Source organism: Myotis myotis, unplaced genomic scaffold, assembly GCF_014108235.1.
Source record: "Myotis myotis isolate mMyoMyo1 unplaced genomic scaffold, mMyoMyo1.p scaffold_m19_p_28, whole genome shotgun sequence".
Taxonomy (NCBI): domain Eukaryota; kingdom Metazoa; phylum Chordata; class Mammalia; order Chiroptera; family Vespertilionidae; genus Myotis; species Myotis myotis.
In genome coordinates, this window is record NW_023416333.1 from 1,195,457 (window position 1) to 1,214,210 (window position 18,754).

General features: G+C 42.8%; 2 protein-coding genes across 7 annotated transcripts in view; both read right to left on the reverse strand.

Annotated features, from left to right (window-relative positions):
• Positions 1–8,141, reverse strand: part of ZNF350 (zinc finger protein 350) — a 52,047-nt gene extending 43,906 nt beyond the window's left edge. For 2 of the 6 annotated variants that reach the window (XM_036296106.1, XM_036296104.1), the window contains exon 1: positions 5,591–5,649. Coding sequence is in view for 4 of the 6 variants with exons in the window: in XM_036296103.1 (XP_036151996.1) it covers positions 1,851–3,091; positions 4,589–4,684; positions 4,957–5,119; positions 5,591–5,605 (1,515 nt within the window). In the remaining 2 variants the exon portion in view is untranslated. Of the gene's footprint in view, positions 1–1,504; positions 3,092–4,580; positions 4,685–4,956; positions 5,120–5,590; positions 5,754–5,861; positions 5,973–8,033 lie in introns of those variants that run through there. The other 4 variants (XM_036296103.1, XM_036296107.1, XM_036296100.1 and 1 more) reach the window with 4 other exon arrangements.
• A 2,307-nt stretch (positions 8,142–10,448) lies between these two features.
• On the reverse strand, positions 10,449–12,725 carry LOC118649235 (zinc finger protein 781-like). Its single transcript, XM_036296129.1, has one exon. It carries the CDS (start codon positions 12,678–12,680, stop codon positions 11,622–11,624), a length of 1,059 nt encoding a protein of 352 aa, XP_036152022.1. The 5' UTR covers positions 12,681–12,725; the 3' UTR covers positions 10,449–11,621.
• Positions 12,726–18,754: the final 6,029 nt, after the last annotated feature.

The window sequence follows — 18,754 nt, forward strand, 5'->3', positions numbered from 1 at the left end:
TCTAACTCTCTATCCCTCTCCCTTCCTCTCTGTAAAAAAATCAATAAAATATATATTTTTTAAAAAAAAGAATGATTGCAAAAGCTTTGCTTGACAATATCTCTTAAGGATCTCACATTCCATCTCCCACATTCTCTATTCTTAGAGACTAAGATTCCTGTCACCCTCTTTACTCTATTTATTGTGAACACCTTTTTCTTTCCTGCTCTGCCCAGTTTATATTCAATTAAAAGTTTCTAATGACACATGACTGTCTGGGACTGCCCAGCCAGCCTATGTGGCTTAGTGGTTGAGCACAGACCTTGAACCCAGTTATGGCATATGCCTGGACTGAGGTGGGAGGCCTGCAGGGGGCAGCGATCAATTATTCTCTCTCATCAGTGATGTTTCCATCCTTCTCTCCCTTTCCCTGAAGATATAATTTGTAGGGAGACAACTGTTCTTTATTTTTATTTATTCCAGAGAGGAAGGGATAGGGAGAGAGAAACATCAATGATGAGTGAGAATCATACAGATAGAAACATCAATGATCTGCTGCCTCCTGCATGCCCCCACTGGAGATCAAGCCTGCAAACTGAACCAGGAATCAAATTGTGACCTCCTGGTTCATAGGTTGATGCTCAACCACTGAGCCACCCAGCCTGGGAGAGACACGTGTTTTTTTACAGTTCTTTACAATCGCCTTCCAATAGCTCATCCCTGTGACAAAAATCTGATTAATAATTTTAATACAACCAGTCACTTTCCAAATCAACATACAACTACTTTTTACTTTTCTGTGCTGGGAAATATAGAATCATTTCAAGCAGTGCTCTCTAGTATAACTCTCTGGCATAATGCAAATTAAGACAGATTTCTCTGAGTAGCCATACTGTTAGCTACAAAGTTTTGTTCATTGTGCTGTCACACAGATATGGCTACTGAGCACCTGCAATGTAGTTTAGGCAGGGTCGGCAACCGTTAGTTTAGGTCACCCTTGAAACAGTTTTTTTGTTGTTTTTTTTTTTAATATATTTTATTGATTTTTTACAGAGAGGAAGGGAGAGAGATAGAGAGCCAGAAACATCAATGAGAGAGAAACATCGATCAGCTGCCTCCTGCACATCCCCCACTGGGGAAATGCTCGCAACCCAGGTACATGCCCTTGACCGGAATCGAACCTGGGACCCTTCAGTCCGCAGGCCGACGCTCTATTCACTGAGCCAAACCGGTTTCGGCTGAAACAGTATTTATGTTATGTAAAGATGCAAAATTTAGTCGCCAATGGGAACCAATGGAAGATCAGGGGGTGTGAGGGCAACCAAGGCTAGAGGCTCCAAGGAGGTGGGAGCAACCAGGAGAGCAACATATTGGCAGAGGGGCATCCTCAGGCCTGAGGCAGCACTAGTGCCAGCCTGGATCCTGAGATGTTGACAGTGGCAACTATGACTCACCCACCCTCGATTCCCTCCTAAGTGACAGCCAACTCTTCTTTCATATCGGGGGCTCAGCTTAAGCTGCTTCCCATGAGTGAGCAGATCTGGGAGCTGCAGACCATCATCTGGACAAGACAGCCAATAGAGGGACCTTTGTGTTTTCTGCAAATCACTTGACCAGACTTGGCGTGGAAGAGATTGGATCAGCTGCCCTATAAAGAAGGCATGGTGACCACTCCTTCAGGATACAAGGATGGAGTGAGATTTGAGAAGGGAAATTGTGGCCTCAGCATGAGTATCAATTCATATATTTAACAGCATGAGACTCTCACAACTTCCCAGTTTCAGCATTTATACAATTTCTCTCAGGATATACTTTTCAACAATAATCTGAACTGGAATTTTCTGATCAAATCTTTGCACACAGAAAGTCTCCTATTGGTTTCCTGTGACATAAAGTAACACGTAATTGATCACTGATGGTGAGACCACACTCACTGCATTCAGAAGGTTGCTGTCGTGTGCAAGTCCTCCTGAGGGCGCACCTCTGGCCACAGGCTGGGCCACGATGACTACATTCCTGTTTACTAGAGGCCCACTCATGTTTAATACTGTCTGAGGGACCACAGTAGGCACCTGCATAGTCACTGTATTAATAAGGTTTATCTCCTGAAGGACAACACTGGTCTGTGATGAGCTGGGACTCTCTGAGCCAGGACATGTCGCCTTGACTGAACTATCATGTTTTCTTCTTAGGTGTTTTTTCTCATGTCTCACAAGGGTCGGCATGTAGGCAAAAGCTTGCCCACATGTGCTGCAGGAATAGGGTCTCTCTCCAGTGTGAATTCTTTGATGTTTAATGAGACCAAAGGGCCGGGCAAAAAATTTTCCACACTCATTGCACACAAAGGGCGTCTTTCCTGTGTGAAATCTCTGATGTGCTATGAGATCGCCCTTCTGGATGAAGCCTTTTCCACATTCGTGGCATACATAAGGCTTCTCCCCCGTGTGAATTCGCCTGTGTACAGTGAGATTGCTCTTATTCACGAAGCCTTTTCCACATTCGTTGCATATACATGGTTTTGGCCCTCTGTGAATTCGCCTATGTACAATGAGGTCGCGATTCTGGAGGAAGCCTTTTCCACAGTTACTGCACATGAAGAAGGGTTTCTCTCTTGTGTGTGTTCTCTGCTGTTCAGTGAGCATGAAGATTGTGAACGCTTTCCCATATTCACTACACTGACGTGGCTTCTCACCTGTATGAATGATGTGATGATCAGTGAGACAGATCCTCTTTTTGAAGGCTTTCCCACCGTCACCCATTACGTGAGCCTTCTCTCTTTTCAGAGGTTTGATGAGTTGGGACTTAGTGCTGATGAGTTTTTGGCTTTCCTGAAATTTCACTTCAGCCTGAAATTTTTCACTGTTGGCTTGGAGAAAGGATTTTCCAACCTCAGTAAGCTCAATAGGCAAGGTGATTTCATAGTTTCTTCTCTGGTTGAGTAAAGATAAATCTGATTTTATACTATTTTTAAGTACATTAAACAAATGGTTTTGTGGTAACAGAGCATGGTTTATGCTCTGATGGACAGTATTTTCACATGTGTTAAGTTTATGCCATTGTTCTAGGCTTTCATTTTGTAAGTGTTTTGACAGATGATCATGTTTCCAAATTTCTAGGAGAGAACAGAACAATGAGCTCATCCACCATCTGAATTGGAAGAAAGGTAATGAAAAATTATCCTGATACATTCAGCCCAGCTGGCTTGGCTAAGTGGTTGAGCTTCGACCTTTGAACCTGGAGGTTATGATTTGATTCCCAGTGAGGGCTCAATCCCCTGTAGGTGGCATGTTGGAGGCAGCCAATCAGTGATTCTCTCTCATCATTGATGTTTATATCTCTCTCTCCCTCTGCTTTCCTCTCTGAAATCAATAAAAATATATTTGTTACAAAATTCCACGTTTAATGTTCTTTGGAAAACACAATAATATAAAGAAAGAAAAAGGTTAAAGTTGAGTGTAAAAATAGGTTCCATAATTCACCATGATGAAATACAGATCTGTCTACTTCCTACTGTCATGATAAACATGCAGACTGTAAAATATAGGCAATTTATGATATCAGCAGACACACAGAAACCAAATTGGAGAGGGACAGACTCACTCCTTCCCCATTCCTCACTGCTGACTACTGTGTACCAACACGGTCCTAGGTTGGGGACACACAAACACAGTCCTCATGTACAGGGGCCTACACTAAAGTTTGGTGAAGCCACTTAAAGGGCAAAGAACGTGCAGAAAAACGGCTACAGGTTGTGAAAACAGGTGGGAAGGCACAGTGGAGATGGAGAGAAGTGGAGGAAAACAAGTTACATTTTAGAAGCAGCCAGGACTGGCTGTGGGTCCATTAGTGTGGTGGGCATGGCAGGAGTAAGGTGATAACACAACAGAAAGCTCCTAGCACCTGTGACTAACAACCTCCAGAAAAGAACTCAAATCCTTCTGCACATCTCATCTCCATTAACGTAAATGAGAACTCCACTCTTACCTGTAACCAGAACAAAACTGCTCAGCATCACCCTTCATCTGGTACTCTCGCTCACACACAGCATCTACCTCTGTGATAAATCTCGCCTGTCCTCCCCTATGAATGTGCCCAGACGTGGACTAACACCCCTTCCACACATGGAAGCCAGTCCCTCTTTCAGACTACAGCAGTAGCCTTCTGCCTGCTTTTCCTGTTCCTCCCCTGCCAGCGACCATCTGTTTTCCATCCAGGAGCCAAAGTGATCTTTCCACATAAATTATATCACAACTAGAGGCCCAGTGCATGAAATTTGTAAACATATAGGGTCCCTATACCTGGCCGGCGATCAAGGCTGATTGGGGCCTTCTGGCTGCCGGCCGGGGCCTCTCTTCCCTGGCTGCTGGCCAGGGCATTCCTTTGTTCCGCACCGCCCCCTGGTGCAGATAAAGAGGGATCAAATCCCAGAAGAGATAAAGGGATCTATTTTTCTCTGAACTCCTACAAACAGAAAGGGATATCTCTCTCACTGACAAGGACAAACACTGAAGCAATGCTCACCTATCCTCAAATCCCTTCACCTCTGAGCCTCTGCTCTGAGCGACTAACACGTGATTTCCACAGCCCCCCTGTGCTGGTTCTCACTCACCTGAACGGGTCCCACAGAGGAGTTCACCTGCCGCTGTCCATGGTGCTTCTCCGTGATCCAACTTGGAAAGTATATCAGGTTTGCTGGCCTCATAACCTGTTCATGGGGAATGACAGAAGCCTTAGACACACTGAATAGGACTTGGGGTCTGTGAAGACCACAGAATATAATAAAGACAAAACAATTTTCACACTTAGACAGTAAAGGTATTCTCTCAGGAGAAGAGAGAATATTCCTCTGGTGCCAGACAGAAAACTAAGATTCATCTACCACTTCAGAAGACCAGACATGCCAGAGCTTTCAGAAGCTGAGAATGGAAAGGCCACTGACTGAGGCCCATCGGACTGACACACGGGAGCTGTCCTCACCCACTGACACCAGGTGGCTGTAGGTCTCCAACATCACGTCCCTGTACAGGTCCTTCTGCTCGGGGTCCAGGAGCTGCCACTCCTCCCAGGTGAAGTCCACGGCAACATCGTGAAATGTCAGGGGTTCCTGTACCAACTCCATGCTGTGTAATGGCGTGATGTCCTTTAGATGATATAGAAGAAATGTTAGTTTTTATGCTCATTTCCACTTTAGAAGGTGCAACTATATAGCGAGTGGGATTTTAATTTAGTATACAATTCAGTGATCACATGCCTAGTAAAATGCAAGGTGGGACAAAAGTAGGTTTACAGAAATAAGACAATAATAAACAATACCGGAATTAACTCTGTATCAGGTGTACACAACTATAAATCTACTTTTGCTCCATTCTATAGTTTGAAATTGAGCATTCAGTCATCCATGCTTTCATCCAGTCAGAAGTTTCTATAATGTGACCAAGCACAATTGTTCGTTACACTAGAAACACCACATTCATATATTTGAAAGACAAAAGATATACACACACACACACACATATATATATATATACTTTTCACATTAACAGAGGTGGTTTTTATAGGTCTCTAGACATCCATGAATGAAGACAAGAAAGGATAAAACAAACCCAATCACCTGAGCCTGGAGCATTTCCTTCTGTTCTCTGAAAAGAGCTGGCAAGGGCGAGGCCCTGCCTTGGTGTGTTCGGGGTCTGCTCTGTATTTCTGTAGAGAAATCCGTCTGCAGTCAGGGGTGTCACGGAAATGCTGATACCCAACCCCGCAGCCTCCTCCTGCTTCACGTGGTTCTATTGCTCCTGGGGAGTCAGGCCTGTGGACGGAGGAGAGAATCCCAAGGGTGGTGCACTTCCTCTGGGCCCCGATGCTACACTGCTCTGAGCACTCACCTCACACAAGGCCACAGGATCGCTAGCGGCCCTTCAAATGGTGCCGGGAAGTAGGTATTCTTCTGGCCAGGAGAGCCTTAGGTCCCACCTGTGCGGCGGCACTCCTTTATCCTGTGGAGGTAAGTGGGGTGCGTGTCACAGGAGACCTGGGAGATGACATCCATGCCCGCACCAGGCCTAGGAGCGGGTGAGCCTCAGGAAAATCACTAACACAGAGCAGAGCATGTGGACAGAGAGGGTCTGGGCACTGTTTCCCTTCAAAGCTTGTGTGCTCGGGTGCCTCTTCAAACGTTTCTGCACACATTTCAGGCGGAAACCCAGTGCACTGGGCAAGCCCTCAGCTCTGTCTCATAAGCAAAAATGTTAATATCTTAGGAGGTTTTTTGGTTTTTTGTTTGTTTGTTTGTTTTTAATATATTCTATTGATTTTTTTTACAGAGAGGAAGGGAGAGGGATAGAGAGTTAGAAACATGGATGAGAGAGAAACATGGATCAGCTGCCTCCTGCACATCTCCCACTGGGGATGTGCCCGCAACCAAGGTACATGCCCTTGACCGGAATCGAACCTGGGACCCTCTGGTCCGCAGGCCGACGCTCTATCCACTGAGCCAAACTGGTCAGGGCTCACATAGATGTTTCTTATTTTTTTTTTTTTAAAAAAAGGGAAATACAACTTTTGAAATGGCCACGACCGCACTTGTCACTGTGTCCAGCCGGGGAATGAACCTCAAGCCGCCCACCAGCCCGGGGTCCTGGGCGACCACAGCTTCCGCCTCACGAGGCTCTGAGCACAGCCCCGTTTTCATCCTCAAACCCGGACCCGACGCCCCCGCGCGGCGGCACCCACCTCCCGGAGCCCGCGGGCAACCCCGCGCCGCAACGCCAGCCGCGTCCCTCACAGAGAGGGGCCTGCAGAGGCCACGGCGGGCGGGACACGGCCGCCCGTGTCTCCCGGCCCCGAACCCCCGGGGGACCCCAAAGTGACCCCAACCGCAGGCGGGAGCGTCACACCTGCTTCCTCACAAACACCTTGGCGCTCCCCCCACCTCGACCGCCGCCGGGAATCCCACGGGCCCGGCCGCACCCCTTCCACCCTGGGCTGCGTCACCTGTGAGACCAAACTTCAACCGAGACAAAACTTTTTTTTTTTTTTTTCTCTAAAAACTTCAAGGGGAAAAAGAGCACACGGACCTGCCGAACCTCACACTCCCGCGAACAGATTCAGATGCTGGGATCGTCGCCCAGACATGGCGCCACTACGGTGGCCGAGGAGGATCTGAAGAAACCGAGCGATTTCCGCGGTGCCCCGCCCCCTACCCTTCCCCCCCGGAAGCAATATGTCCGCCCCCAGGGCGCGCGCCGCCGCGGGGGCCGCCATGTTGGGGGGCCTGACTGCCGTACGGAGCGCGGGGCCCCGGGTTCGGGACCAGCAGCTGCGGGTGCTGGCAGGTGAGAGGCACCGGAGAGGGTGTCCTTGCCCCGCACGTGTTCTCTGGTGGAAAATGAGTGTATTTTCTGAGATTGGAGCTCCTCAGGGGAAATACAGAGCGAATTCAATGCTGTTTGGCGGGCTGGGCCAAGAAGTCACGCGGCCGCTGACTTTATTTTAGTTTGTATAAATGAAACTTTAAAAAAAAAAAGTTTAGCCCTGACCAGTTTGGCTCAGTGGATAGAGCGTCGGCCTGCAGACTGAAGGGTCCCAGGTTCGATTCCGGTCAAGGGCGTGTACCTGGGCTGCAGGCACATCCCCAGTAGAGGGTGTGCAGGAAGCAGCTGGTCGATGTTTCTCTCTCATTGAGGTTTCTAACTCTCTATCCCTCTCTGTAAAAAAATCAATAAAATATATTTTTAAAAAAGAAAAATAGGTTTAAATTATGCTCAATTTGTGCAGTTATTCAGTGTCTGGTAAGTTAATGTTCAAGAAAAAATATTAATTTTTATTAAAATGTTCTATTATTTTATGTTAACGATTACTCATTTATTCCAGCCCTTTGTATTCAGCATGTCTCTATCAAAATCAATGGAGATGTCTGGGACATACAAGAAAAAAGGTACCAAGAAACAATGGATTAAGAAAATAAGAATCTGGCCCTAGCGGCTTTGGCTTTGTGAATAGAGCATCGTCCTGTAGACAGAAGGGTCCTGGGTTCGATTCTGGACAAGAGCACTTACCTCAGTTGCAGGACCCTAGTTCAGGCTCCTGTAGGAGGCCACCAATCGATGTTTCACTCTCACACTGATATTTCTCTCTGTCTTTCCCTCTCTTCCACTCTCTCTAAAAATAAATGGAAAAATATCCTCAGGTGAGGATCAAAAAAAAAAAAAATATATATATATATATATATATATATATATATATATATATATATATATATATATATTAGTCATTTGAATAATGAAAGAACCAGAGGAAGGGGTGATTTCCCTGAGAGTCCCAATGATATTCGGGAATCTGGGATTCAAATCCAAAATGCCTAACTCAGGGCACAGGCAATCTGATCACTGCCCCCCATTTCCCTCTGCACTGGCTTTGGGACACCCTGCCCACCCTGATGCCATCTGGTCCATCTGAGAGACCTGTTCTAACGCAAGAACCCCCATGACAGGAGACCAAGAAAATGGAGAGCTCTACCAAGTAAGGGTGTATCGCATTACCAAATGACAAGACTTGTGAACGTGATGGAGAATGTTAGTAGTGCAGATTAAAATTAAAAGTGTCCATTGTATTGTGCGGACCAGGAGCAAAGTATATATATATCATTCCAATTCGAAAAACCTTTATTCCATCAAGCCAAAAAGGCACCAGATGAAATTCCAACTTTCATCTTGGTTGTTTCACTCTCTTTTTGCTAAACAGCCAAAACTCACAGCAGATTAGGCAGAACCTATGACCAAACATTTTAACAGAGATACAGAGGTAGCAAAAACACACCCAAGGAAGGGCTCACCATAAATCCTTAGGAGAAAGCAATAAAACAACAGTGCGGTAGCAGGACAAAGTTTTAAGAGATGTTTAAATAATAAAAAAAAAAGATTGACCAAACCAACTATTGTCTAGTGTGTGGAGGAACTGAATCCCTCATACACTGTTGGAGAAATGGAAACAGGTCAATCAGTTTTGATCACAACTTGCAAATCTCTGTAAGTTACATATTCACCTACCCTACAACTTAAGACTATGTACTGAGTTATTGACAAGGGCAAGTGAAACATAGCCACATAAAAAATTATACAGAAAAGTTTGTAGACTTCATTTCAAACCCTTATTTTAAATAGTCAAAAACAACCATCTCGAATGAAGAAACTAATTATGATATATTTGAAGATTAAAATATTTCTCAAACAAAAGTTGAGCTACTATTGTGTCATTAATAAATCTCTAAAGATTTACACAATGTAAACAAAAGCAGAAAAAATACTGTCATTCCCATCATGTAAAATTTAGAAATTACAAAGGTATTAAAATGGAATGTAAATCAATGGTTACTTGGAAAGCTGTGAGGGGCAGAGAGATTCAAATAGAACAGGCAGTAAATTCAGTGACATACATGGTCAATGTTGACTACAGTGATGGAATCACTTAATTCCATATGTGAAGACTCCTCAAATATTATATTTGACATATGTCATTTATTAAAAATTAAAACGTTTTAAAACTGGCTAAAGGTAAAAGAAGTTTGCATATCCAACTTTTTGGGGAAAATAGATTTGACACATTGAAAGTCAGTCTACATTCTCATGCCCTGCAAAAGAGACCTTCCTCAGTGACAGTGAACAATGAAGGACTTTCACCAAACCAATGGGAATGCTCGCAGGGTCACAAGTCACATCCTGGAATGCACAGACCTTTAGATTATTTTCAATGACAATGACTGCATCCACAGAAAACACGTTTCGAGTAACACAGATTTGTGTACATGCCACCCTGCTGTCTGTTCCTCGGAACATTTCTGGATGTAGGTTTACAAGAGGCTCATTCCATCTAGCTGGCAGCAATCTTTTCCAACACCATGTAGGCTAGCCCCTAATCCCTATGGTCCTCCAACTGGGTGACCATCACCCATGGAATTTTGGACATTAGGGCAAATAACCTTTTGTAAGACCTGGGCAAGAGATACCCCTGCAAACATGGACAATAATTCATGTTCCTTCCAGAAGGATCTGAGGTTGTCACAGCTAACCACTCTTTGGAGTGATCTCCTGAAACTCTCCTAAAACTCATACCATCAGGCTTAAGATGAGGACTGGAGAGCTCAGTCTTTCCTAGGAAAAGAGGGGAGCAATGCACATCTGGCCTAAACTGCTGAGCTAATTTCTGCACCATGTCATTCTCCCACAGGCAGAGAAAGTTTGAGCTGCCCATAAAGTTGTTCACATGCTTGTAGTATCCAAGTCTGTTTATACTCTACCACAGACAGTAAATAGAACACCCAAGATTAAAGACTTAGAAAGTCGCCCTGACCGGTTTGGCACAGTGGATAGAGCGTCGGCTTGCAGACCAGAGGATCCCGGGTTCGATTCTGGTCATGTGCCTTGGTTGCGGGCACATTCCCAGTGGGGGGTGTGCAGGAGGCAGCTGATCGATGTTTCTCGCTCATCGATGTTTCTAACTCTCTATTCCTCTCCCTTCCTCTCTGTAAAAAAATCAATAAAATATATTTAAAAAAAAAAGACTTAGAAAGTCCTTCACTATTTTACAACCAAAGGGATAAGAGCCTGGCAGTTCTTGAATCAGTGAATTGACCAATCAAAAAATTCGTCACTGTTATTTAGAAAAAGTCTGCCCCTGGGAAAAACAGTTATTCTGTAAACTGCTCGCTGAACTCAGGTGAGGTTCTCTGGGGACAACACTGAGTCAGGTCCATATGGTAACTAGTCAGAGTGAGAGGAAATAAGACCTCCTATAAGCTCAGGCTGCTCCCAATTTTCTCAAACAAATCAGAGAACAGAGTTGGCTTTCCTGAGCATATGAGGATGGTGATTGACACAATCTGTGAATACCTTGTAGGTGGAACAGCAACAGAAATATGTAGTGACAGCCCAGCCGATATAGCTCAGTGGTTGAGCCTCAACCTACGAATCAACCAAGAGGTCACAATTTGAACCTGAGTCAGGGCACATGCCCCTATTTCAGGCTGGATCCCCAGGTTGGGGCATGCAGGAGGCAGAATATCAATGATTCTCTTTCTTCACTGCTGTTTCCATCTATCACTCCTGATCCCTCTCCCTTTCTCTCTGAAATAAAAAAATAATTTTTTTAAAGAAAGGTCTACAGATGTTGTCATCTGAGTGACAGGAGATAGTTGTAAAAAAAAATTACATAGCAACATGGATTTGGGAAGACACCTGTGTAAATTACAAATTGTAACATACATGCCAGGCTGGTGTGTGTCAGTGGTTGAGCAACACCATATGAACCAGGAGGACTCAGTTTGGTTTCCGCTCAGGGTACAAGCCTAGGTCACAAGCTCAATCTCCAGTACGGGCATGCAGTAGGCAGCTGAAATTGATGTTTCTCTCTCTCTCTCTCCCTCACTCATCCTCTCTGAAATCAATAAAAACATTAACAATAAGTGCAACATACATACATATGCTTTCACAAAAGTAAAATATATTGGGAACCTTCCTACTATTGATGATTGAATGTATGAGATTCAATTCAAACAAGTGGGGCTTCGGAGTTTACTACATTATTATTAGGAGCAAACTAAAAAACTCTGCATTTCCTGAGTATGTAAGACCTTCCTCCAATGTGAATTCTTAAGTGTGGAGTAAGGTTAGAACTTTGCTTAAAAGATTTCCCATATTAACTACACACATAAAGCCTTTCTCTAGTGTGAACTCTCTGATGAGAACGAAGGCCATAGGTCGCAGCAAAAGATTTTCCACATTCACTGCACTCATAAGGCTTTTCTCCAGTGTGAACTCTCTGATGACAGCGAAGGGTATAGAATCTGGTAAAAGATTTCCCACATTCACGACACTCATAAGGCCTTTCTCCAGCATGAACTTTTTGATGATAATGGAAGCCAGTGATACTGGCAAAAGACTTCCCACATTCACCACACTCATAAGGCCTTTCTCCAGTGTGAACTCTCTGATGACAACGGAGGCCACTGCGAGAGGTGTAAGATTTCCCACATTCATTGCAAACATAAGGTTTTTCACCAGTGTGAACTCTTTGATGACGATGAAGGGTAACTTTCCAAGTAAATGATTTTCCACATTCACCACACTCATAAGGTTTTTCTCCAGTGTGAACTCTCTGATGGCAACGGAGGCCACTGTGAGAGGTATAAGATTTCCCACATTCATTGCAAACATAAGGTCTTTCACCAGTGTGAACTCTCTGATGACGATGAAGGGTAACTTTCCAAGTAAATGATTTCCCACATTCACTGCACTCATAAGGCCTTTCTCCAGTGTGAACACTCTGATGATAATGTAAGCCAGTGCTACTGGCAAAAAACTTCCCACATTCACTGCACTCATGAGGCCTTTCCCCACTGTGAATTTTCTGATGTTGATGAAAGCGAGAGCTAGTGATAAAAGATTTCCCACATTCACTGCACTCATAAGGCTTTTCTCCTGTGTGAAATCTCTGATGACAACGCAGGCCATTGCTATCGGTAAAAGATTTCCCACATTCATTGCACACATAAGGTCTTTCACCAGTGTGAACTCTCTGATGACGACAAAGGTTAACTTTCCAAGTAAATGATTTCCGACACTCGCTGCAATCATAAGGCCTTTCTCCAGTGTGAACTCTCTGATGACGATGAAGGTGAGTGCTGGCAATAAAAGATTTCCCACATTCATTGCACTGATAAGGCCTTTCTCCTCTGTGAACTCTCTGATGATAACGGAAACCATTGCTGGTGGTAAAAGTTTTCCCACACTCACTGCAGTGATAAGGCCTATCTCCAGTGTGAATTTTCTGATGACAATGAAAGCCAGTGCTACTGGTAAAGGATTTCCCACATTCGCTGCACCAGAAACAGTCTTTTCCAGTATGGACACCCTTGTCCTGAAGAAACGTGTGGTTACAGCCATTGGCTTTCTTACATTCTTTTCTGGAGCAATAAGTTTTTCTCTTTGGAAACGTCACCCGACACATCGAGATGTCATGTCGCCTGTCCCTGGTCTGAGTAGCCTCTTGCTGGGGATGTCCTGAGTCAGTACGGATGTCCTGCCCCACCTCTCCACAGGTAAAAAGCTTCTGAGACACACTGAAATGGCAGCCCTTTGCCAGTGAGATGCTGTTCATACTTCTTTTCAAAGGCTTCTCTCTGCAGTGCTGCTCCTGGTGCCGGTGAAATTGTGCATGGAAATGAAATTGCTTTGTACATGCCCCACACCTCAACAGTATCTGCCCGTGTTGTAATTCCTGCTGCTCAGTCAAGTGGAAAATGTTTCTCAAGACTAGTCCACAACTCTCACAGGGGTGGTGGCTCTTCTGGGAAGACAAAGCTAACTTGGGATTCTTTGCCTGTGACACTCTTAGAGCAATGTTCTCTTCAAGCTGTGCCTCCACACTCCCTGCTCTACAACAGCAACCTAAAAAACAAAAAAAGAAAATGCAGGTGAAGGACACGGTTATCTTAGCAGGAAGAAATATCCTCATCACACTGGCCACATGTCACAGCCAGGCATGATTCTATGGCAGCCGTGGGCAAACTACGGCCCGGGGGCCGGATTCGGCCCGTTTGAAATGAATAAAACTAAAACTAAAAATAAAAAAGACCGTACCCTTTTATGTAATGATGTTTACTTTGAATTTATATTAGTTCACACAAACACTCCATCCATGCTTTTGTTCCGGCCCTCCCATCCAGTTTAAGAACCCATTGTGGCCCTCGGAGTCAAAAAGTTTGCCCACCCCTGTTCTATGGGATGATTTTTGAGACCAGTGAGTTAGACTCTGACAAAATGATGGTTACACATTACCTGACCCCTAAAGTCAGTCAATAGTGGAGATACTATGAAGGGAGGGACCTGATGATAGGATGGGACACAAACAAGAGATACAGGGTCCACTAGTTATCCCTTTACAAACAGCTTCCTGTAGGACCTTTCATACCAATGACACAGGTCTGTGTGGACTAATCTGAATGTGCTCAAACACATAAAAATCCATTGTATTTCAGCAAGTGACGCGTAAAGTTAATGTAATGTGCACACATCAAGGCTCTCAAGACATGAACCAAAGTTGGAGTGCAGTAAAGAGGAACCTGTGAAGCAAGCAGTTCGGATGCAAACTTTAGAGAGGTAAAGATTATTTACGAGCTGGGAATCCAAGTAGAAAGGGTAACTATTAGAGCTGAGTAGTTGTGCCTTAGCTGGTGTGGCTCAGTTGGTTGGGAATGGTCCTGTGCATGAAAAGTTTGCCAAGTAGAAATCCGGTCAGGACACATGACCAGGCTGCAGGTGCAACAACTGTTTGGGCTGTATATAGGAAGCAATTAACCAATGTTTCTCTGTCACATCGATCTCTCTCTCTCTCTCTCTCTCTCTCTCTCCCATTCCAAAATCAATAATATTTTTAAATATATTTAAAAAGGAACTAAGTAGTTGGCTTTCAATAATAAGCAAGAACAAGTAGAATGGCCCCAACTGGTTTGGCTCAGTGGAGAGAGTAGAGTGTTGGCCTGCGGACTGAAGGGTCCCAGGTTCGATTCTGGTCAATGGCATGTAACTTGGTTGTGGGCACATCCCCAGTAGGGGGTGTGCGGGAGGAAGCTGATCGATGTTTCTTTCTTATCGGTGTTTCTAACTCTCTATCCCTCTCCCTTCCTCTCTGTAAAAAATCAATATATATATATATATAAATATATAAAAAAGAACAAGTAGAATGGGGTAAAGAACTGGCAACAGTAACACACCAATGTTGAACAAAATGGGTTCCTAATTATGACCTTAACAAAGCTCTGGTGTCAACAGCCCTTCACCATGGCAAGACTGTCTCTGGATCCACTTTGCAATGGATGGAATCATATTTGTCCTGCGATGCACAAATAATACCTCCCCTTAAAACCCAGTACAGCAATTACATGGTATACAGATGATAGAAATCCTAAAGGAAAACCTGAAAAGATAAAAAAAAAAAAGGACAAAAGAAAAAAGAACTATGTGACACCAGCAATATGGCAAAATAGAAACAGAAGAATTTATCTCCCTACCAGAACAAGTAGGCCCCTATCCACAAACAAAGAAAAACCCCACTGCAAATGGAATAAGAGCTCAATAATGACAAACGGCAATGGAGAAGAGCAAAAAGGGGAGAACTGCATAGAAAGGATGATTGGGAAGATGGGTGATCAAATATATCTGAAGATAGGTCAAACAATTAACACAAGAGTCAGAGTTACCTTATTGACACTAGTGGCCTGTTCTGTTAAAAACACTGGAAAATTTTGTTTTGAAAAACCACAAAAGCCCATATAACATCTGTGAACTCCTCAAAATTTACACATCAAAGCACTCTCTAGAGCAGTGGTTCTCAACTTCCCTAATGCTGTGACCCTTTAATACAGTTCCTCATGTTGTGGTGACCCCCAATTTCATTATTACAAATTGAACATAATTAAACCATAGTGATTAATCACAAAAACAATATGTAATTATATATGTGTTTTCCGATGGTCTTAGGTGACCCCTGTGAAAGGGTCGTTCAGCCTTAACCGGTTTGGCTCAGTAGATAGAGCATTGGCCTGCAGACTGAAAGGTCCCAGGTTCAATTCCGGTCAAGGGCATGTACCTTGGTTGCAGGCACATCCCCAGTAGGGAGTGTGTAGGAGGCAGCTGATTGATGTTTCTCTCTCATCCATGTTTCTGACTTTCTACCTCTCTCTTTTCCTCTCTGTAAAAAATCAATAAAATATATTTTTTTTAAAAAGAAAAAAAAAAAGAGAAAGGGTCGTTCAACCCCCAAAGGGGTCGCAACCCACAGGTTGAGAACCACTGCTCTAGAGCTTGTTGGCATGAATTATAAAAGAAGTCTTTGGCCACAACCTACTCTGAAAAAGAAAAAGAAAATCAGTATGTCCCAGTAGTATTTTCCACTCTCAACTGTCATAGGAAAAAACTGCTTCCAAAGCCACTGTGGACTTATAAATAAATACATAAATAAATAAATAAATAAGATAACTTGACGATGGACTTCACAAATCTGTAAAGGAAATGTGAATAATCAAAGTGCATGCGCTCTCACAGGTCCCTGTACAGATTCAATGCAAACTGAACTTCACCAAGACACAGCATAATGAAAGTATCAGAAAATCAAAGGCAAAGAGAATTGTGAAAACACAAAGAAGAGAAACTCACTGCACACAGGGAAACGCCCAAATAAGGGAATTAGTAGACTTCTCCAAAGACATCTTGCAGTCTAAGAGGAAATATAATGATATATCCAAAATACTTCATGAGCCTGGCTGGTGTTGCTCATTGGTTGAGTTTCGACTCAGGATTCGATTCCCGGTCAGGGCCCATGCTGGAGCCGCGGGCTCCATCCCAAGGGGGCATGAAGGAGACAGCCAATCAATGATGTTTCTCTCTCTTTGGTGTCTCTATCGCTATGTCCCTCCCCCTTCCGCTCTCTCTAAAAATCAATGAAAACATATTTTCAAAAAATATTCTATGAAAACCATTAATACTTTATCCAGAAAACCTATTCTTTAGAAAGAAGAAGAAATAGCTTTTCAGACAAACAAAACCTAAGGAAGTTCATCGCCACTCAACCTGACTTATTAGAACTGTCAAAAAAGGTTCTTCAAGATGAAATGGAAGAACATTAAATAGAAACAAGAATACATAGCAAAATGTAAATCTCCCTCATAAAGTCGAGAATGGAATAAAATTCACAATATTGTAACATGCATTGGTGGAATTACATTATGAAACTATTATAAAGGTTAAAATTGCAAACTAGTAAAAATACCGAAGCTAATAATGTGTACCTTAGAAGATGACCATTATGAAAAGATGTGAAATGTGACATCAAAAACATGTAAAGGGGTATGTGGTGGAGAGTCAAAAGGTAGAATTTTTACAAGAAATTGAAGGTATTGTCAGGATAAAACAGATTATAAAGAGTATGAGTTGTTTTATGTAAGTCTCTCGGAAACCACAAGCAAAAACCTATGTAATAGATATACAAAAGAGAAAGGAGTAAATAATTATAAAGAATTATCACATCACAAAGGAAAATCACAAAACAGGAAGACAAAGGAAATACAAAAGAGCCAGAAACCAGAAACGATGTTGACGTGGCAAGAGTAGGTCCTAAAACAAATTCCCAAATCACAAGACAGTGACTGAAAGGATAAAAACAAAAGAACAACAATAACCACAAACCAGAGGCAATATATGCTGCCTACAAGATACACTGAAACTTTATGGACACAAATAGGCTGAAGAAAATGAGACACAAAAAATATTCCATGCAAATGAAACGGAAAAAAGGCTGGGGTTGTTCTATCAGACAAGACAGACTACCTCAAAAACTGTCACAAGAGACAAATTCATTACAGAATGATAAATAAGTTAATGCATCAAGAGGATGACAATTTTAAGTATTATGCACCAAAGAACTCAGCAACTAAGTATAGAAAGCAAGTAATATCAGAAATGAAGACAGAAAAAGAAACCCAATGTTAGTAGAGATCATTCCACTTCAATAATAGGTAAATCATCCCATCAAAAGGCAATAGGGAATAATGGAAGTTTCACCAGACTTTAGACCAGTGATGGCGAACCTATGAAATGCGTGTCAGAGGTGACACGCGAACTCATTTTTTCGGTTGATTTTTCTTTGTTAAATGGCATTTAAACATATAAAATAAATATCAAAAATATAAGTCTGTGTTTTACTATGGTTGCAAATATCAAAAAATTTCTATATGTGACACGGCACCAGAGTTAAGTTAGGATTTTTCAAAATGCTGACATGCCAAGCTCAAAAGGTTCACCATCACTGCTTTAGACCAAACAGAATGAATAAATATATATAGAACAATCCATCCTAATGCAGAACATGCATTCTCATCAAGTGCACATGAAACATTCTCTAGGAAGATCACATATTAGGTAAAAAAATAAGTCTCAAAATTTGAGAAGAAATCATGTCAAGTACCTTATATGATCACAATGTACGAAACTAGAAATCAACTTTAGTTTCAAGAAAGATGGAAAATTCACAAATATGTTGAACTTAAACAACACACTCCTGAACAATAAGTGGGTGAAAGAAAAAACACAAAAAAGAACTCAAACCTGGTCAGTGTGACTCAGTGGTTGAGCATCAACCTATGAACTAGGAGGTCACAGTTCGAACCTCAGAGCACATGCATGGATTGTGGGCTGGATCCCCAATGTGGGCTGTGCAGAAGGCAGCCAATCCATGATTGTCTCTTTTCATTGATGTTTCCATCTCTCTCTCTCCTCCCTTCCTCTCTGAAATCAATAAAAATATATTTTAAAAAGAACTAAAAAAATAGAGGCAAAACAAATAGAAACAATCTATCAAAGCTTATGTATAAAATGAATGAAATGCAATTCTAAGAGGATATTTTATAGGGATAAATGCCTACATTAAGAAAAAAGATGTTAGCCAAAACCGGTTTGGCTCAGTGGATAGAGTGTCAACCTGCGGACTGAAAGGTCCCAGGTTCGATTCCGGTCAAGGGCATGTACCTTGGTTGCGGGCACGTCCCCAGTGGGAGATGTGCAGGAGGCATCTGATCGATGTTTCTAACTCTCTATTTCTCTCCCTTCCTCTCTGTAAAAAAATCAATAAAATATATTATAAAAAAAAAGAAAGAAAAAAAGTTGTTAAATGAACAACCTAATCTTGCACGTCAGAAAAACAGAAACAAATTAAGAAAGTAAGCCCAAAG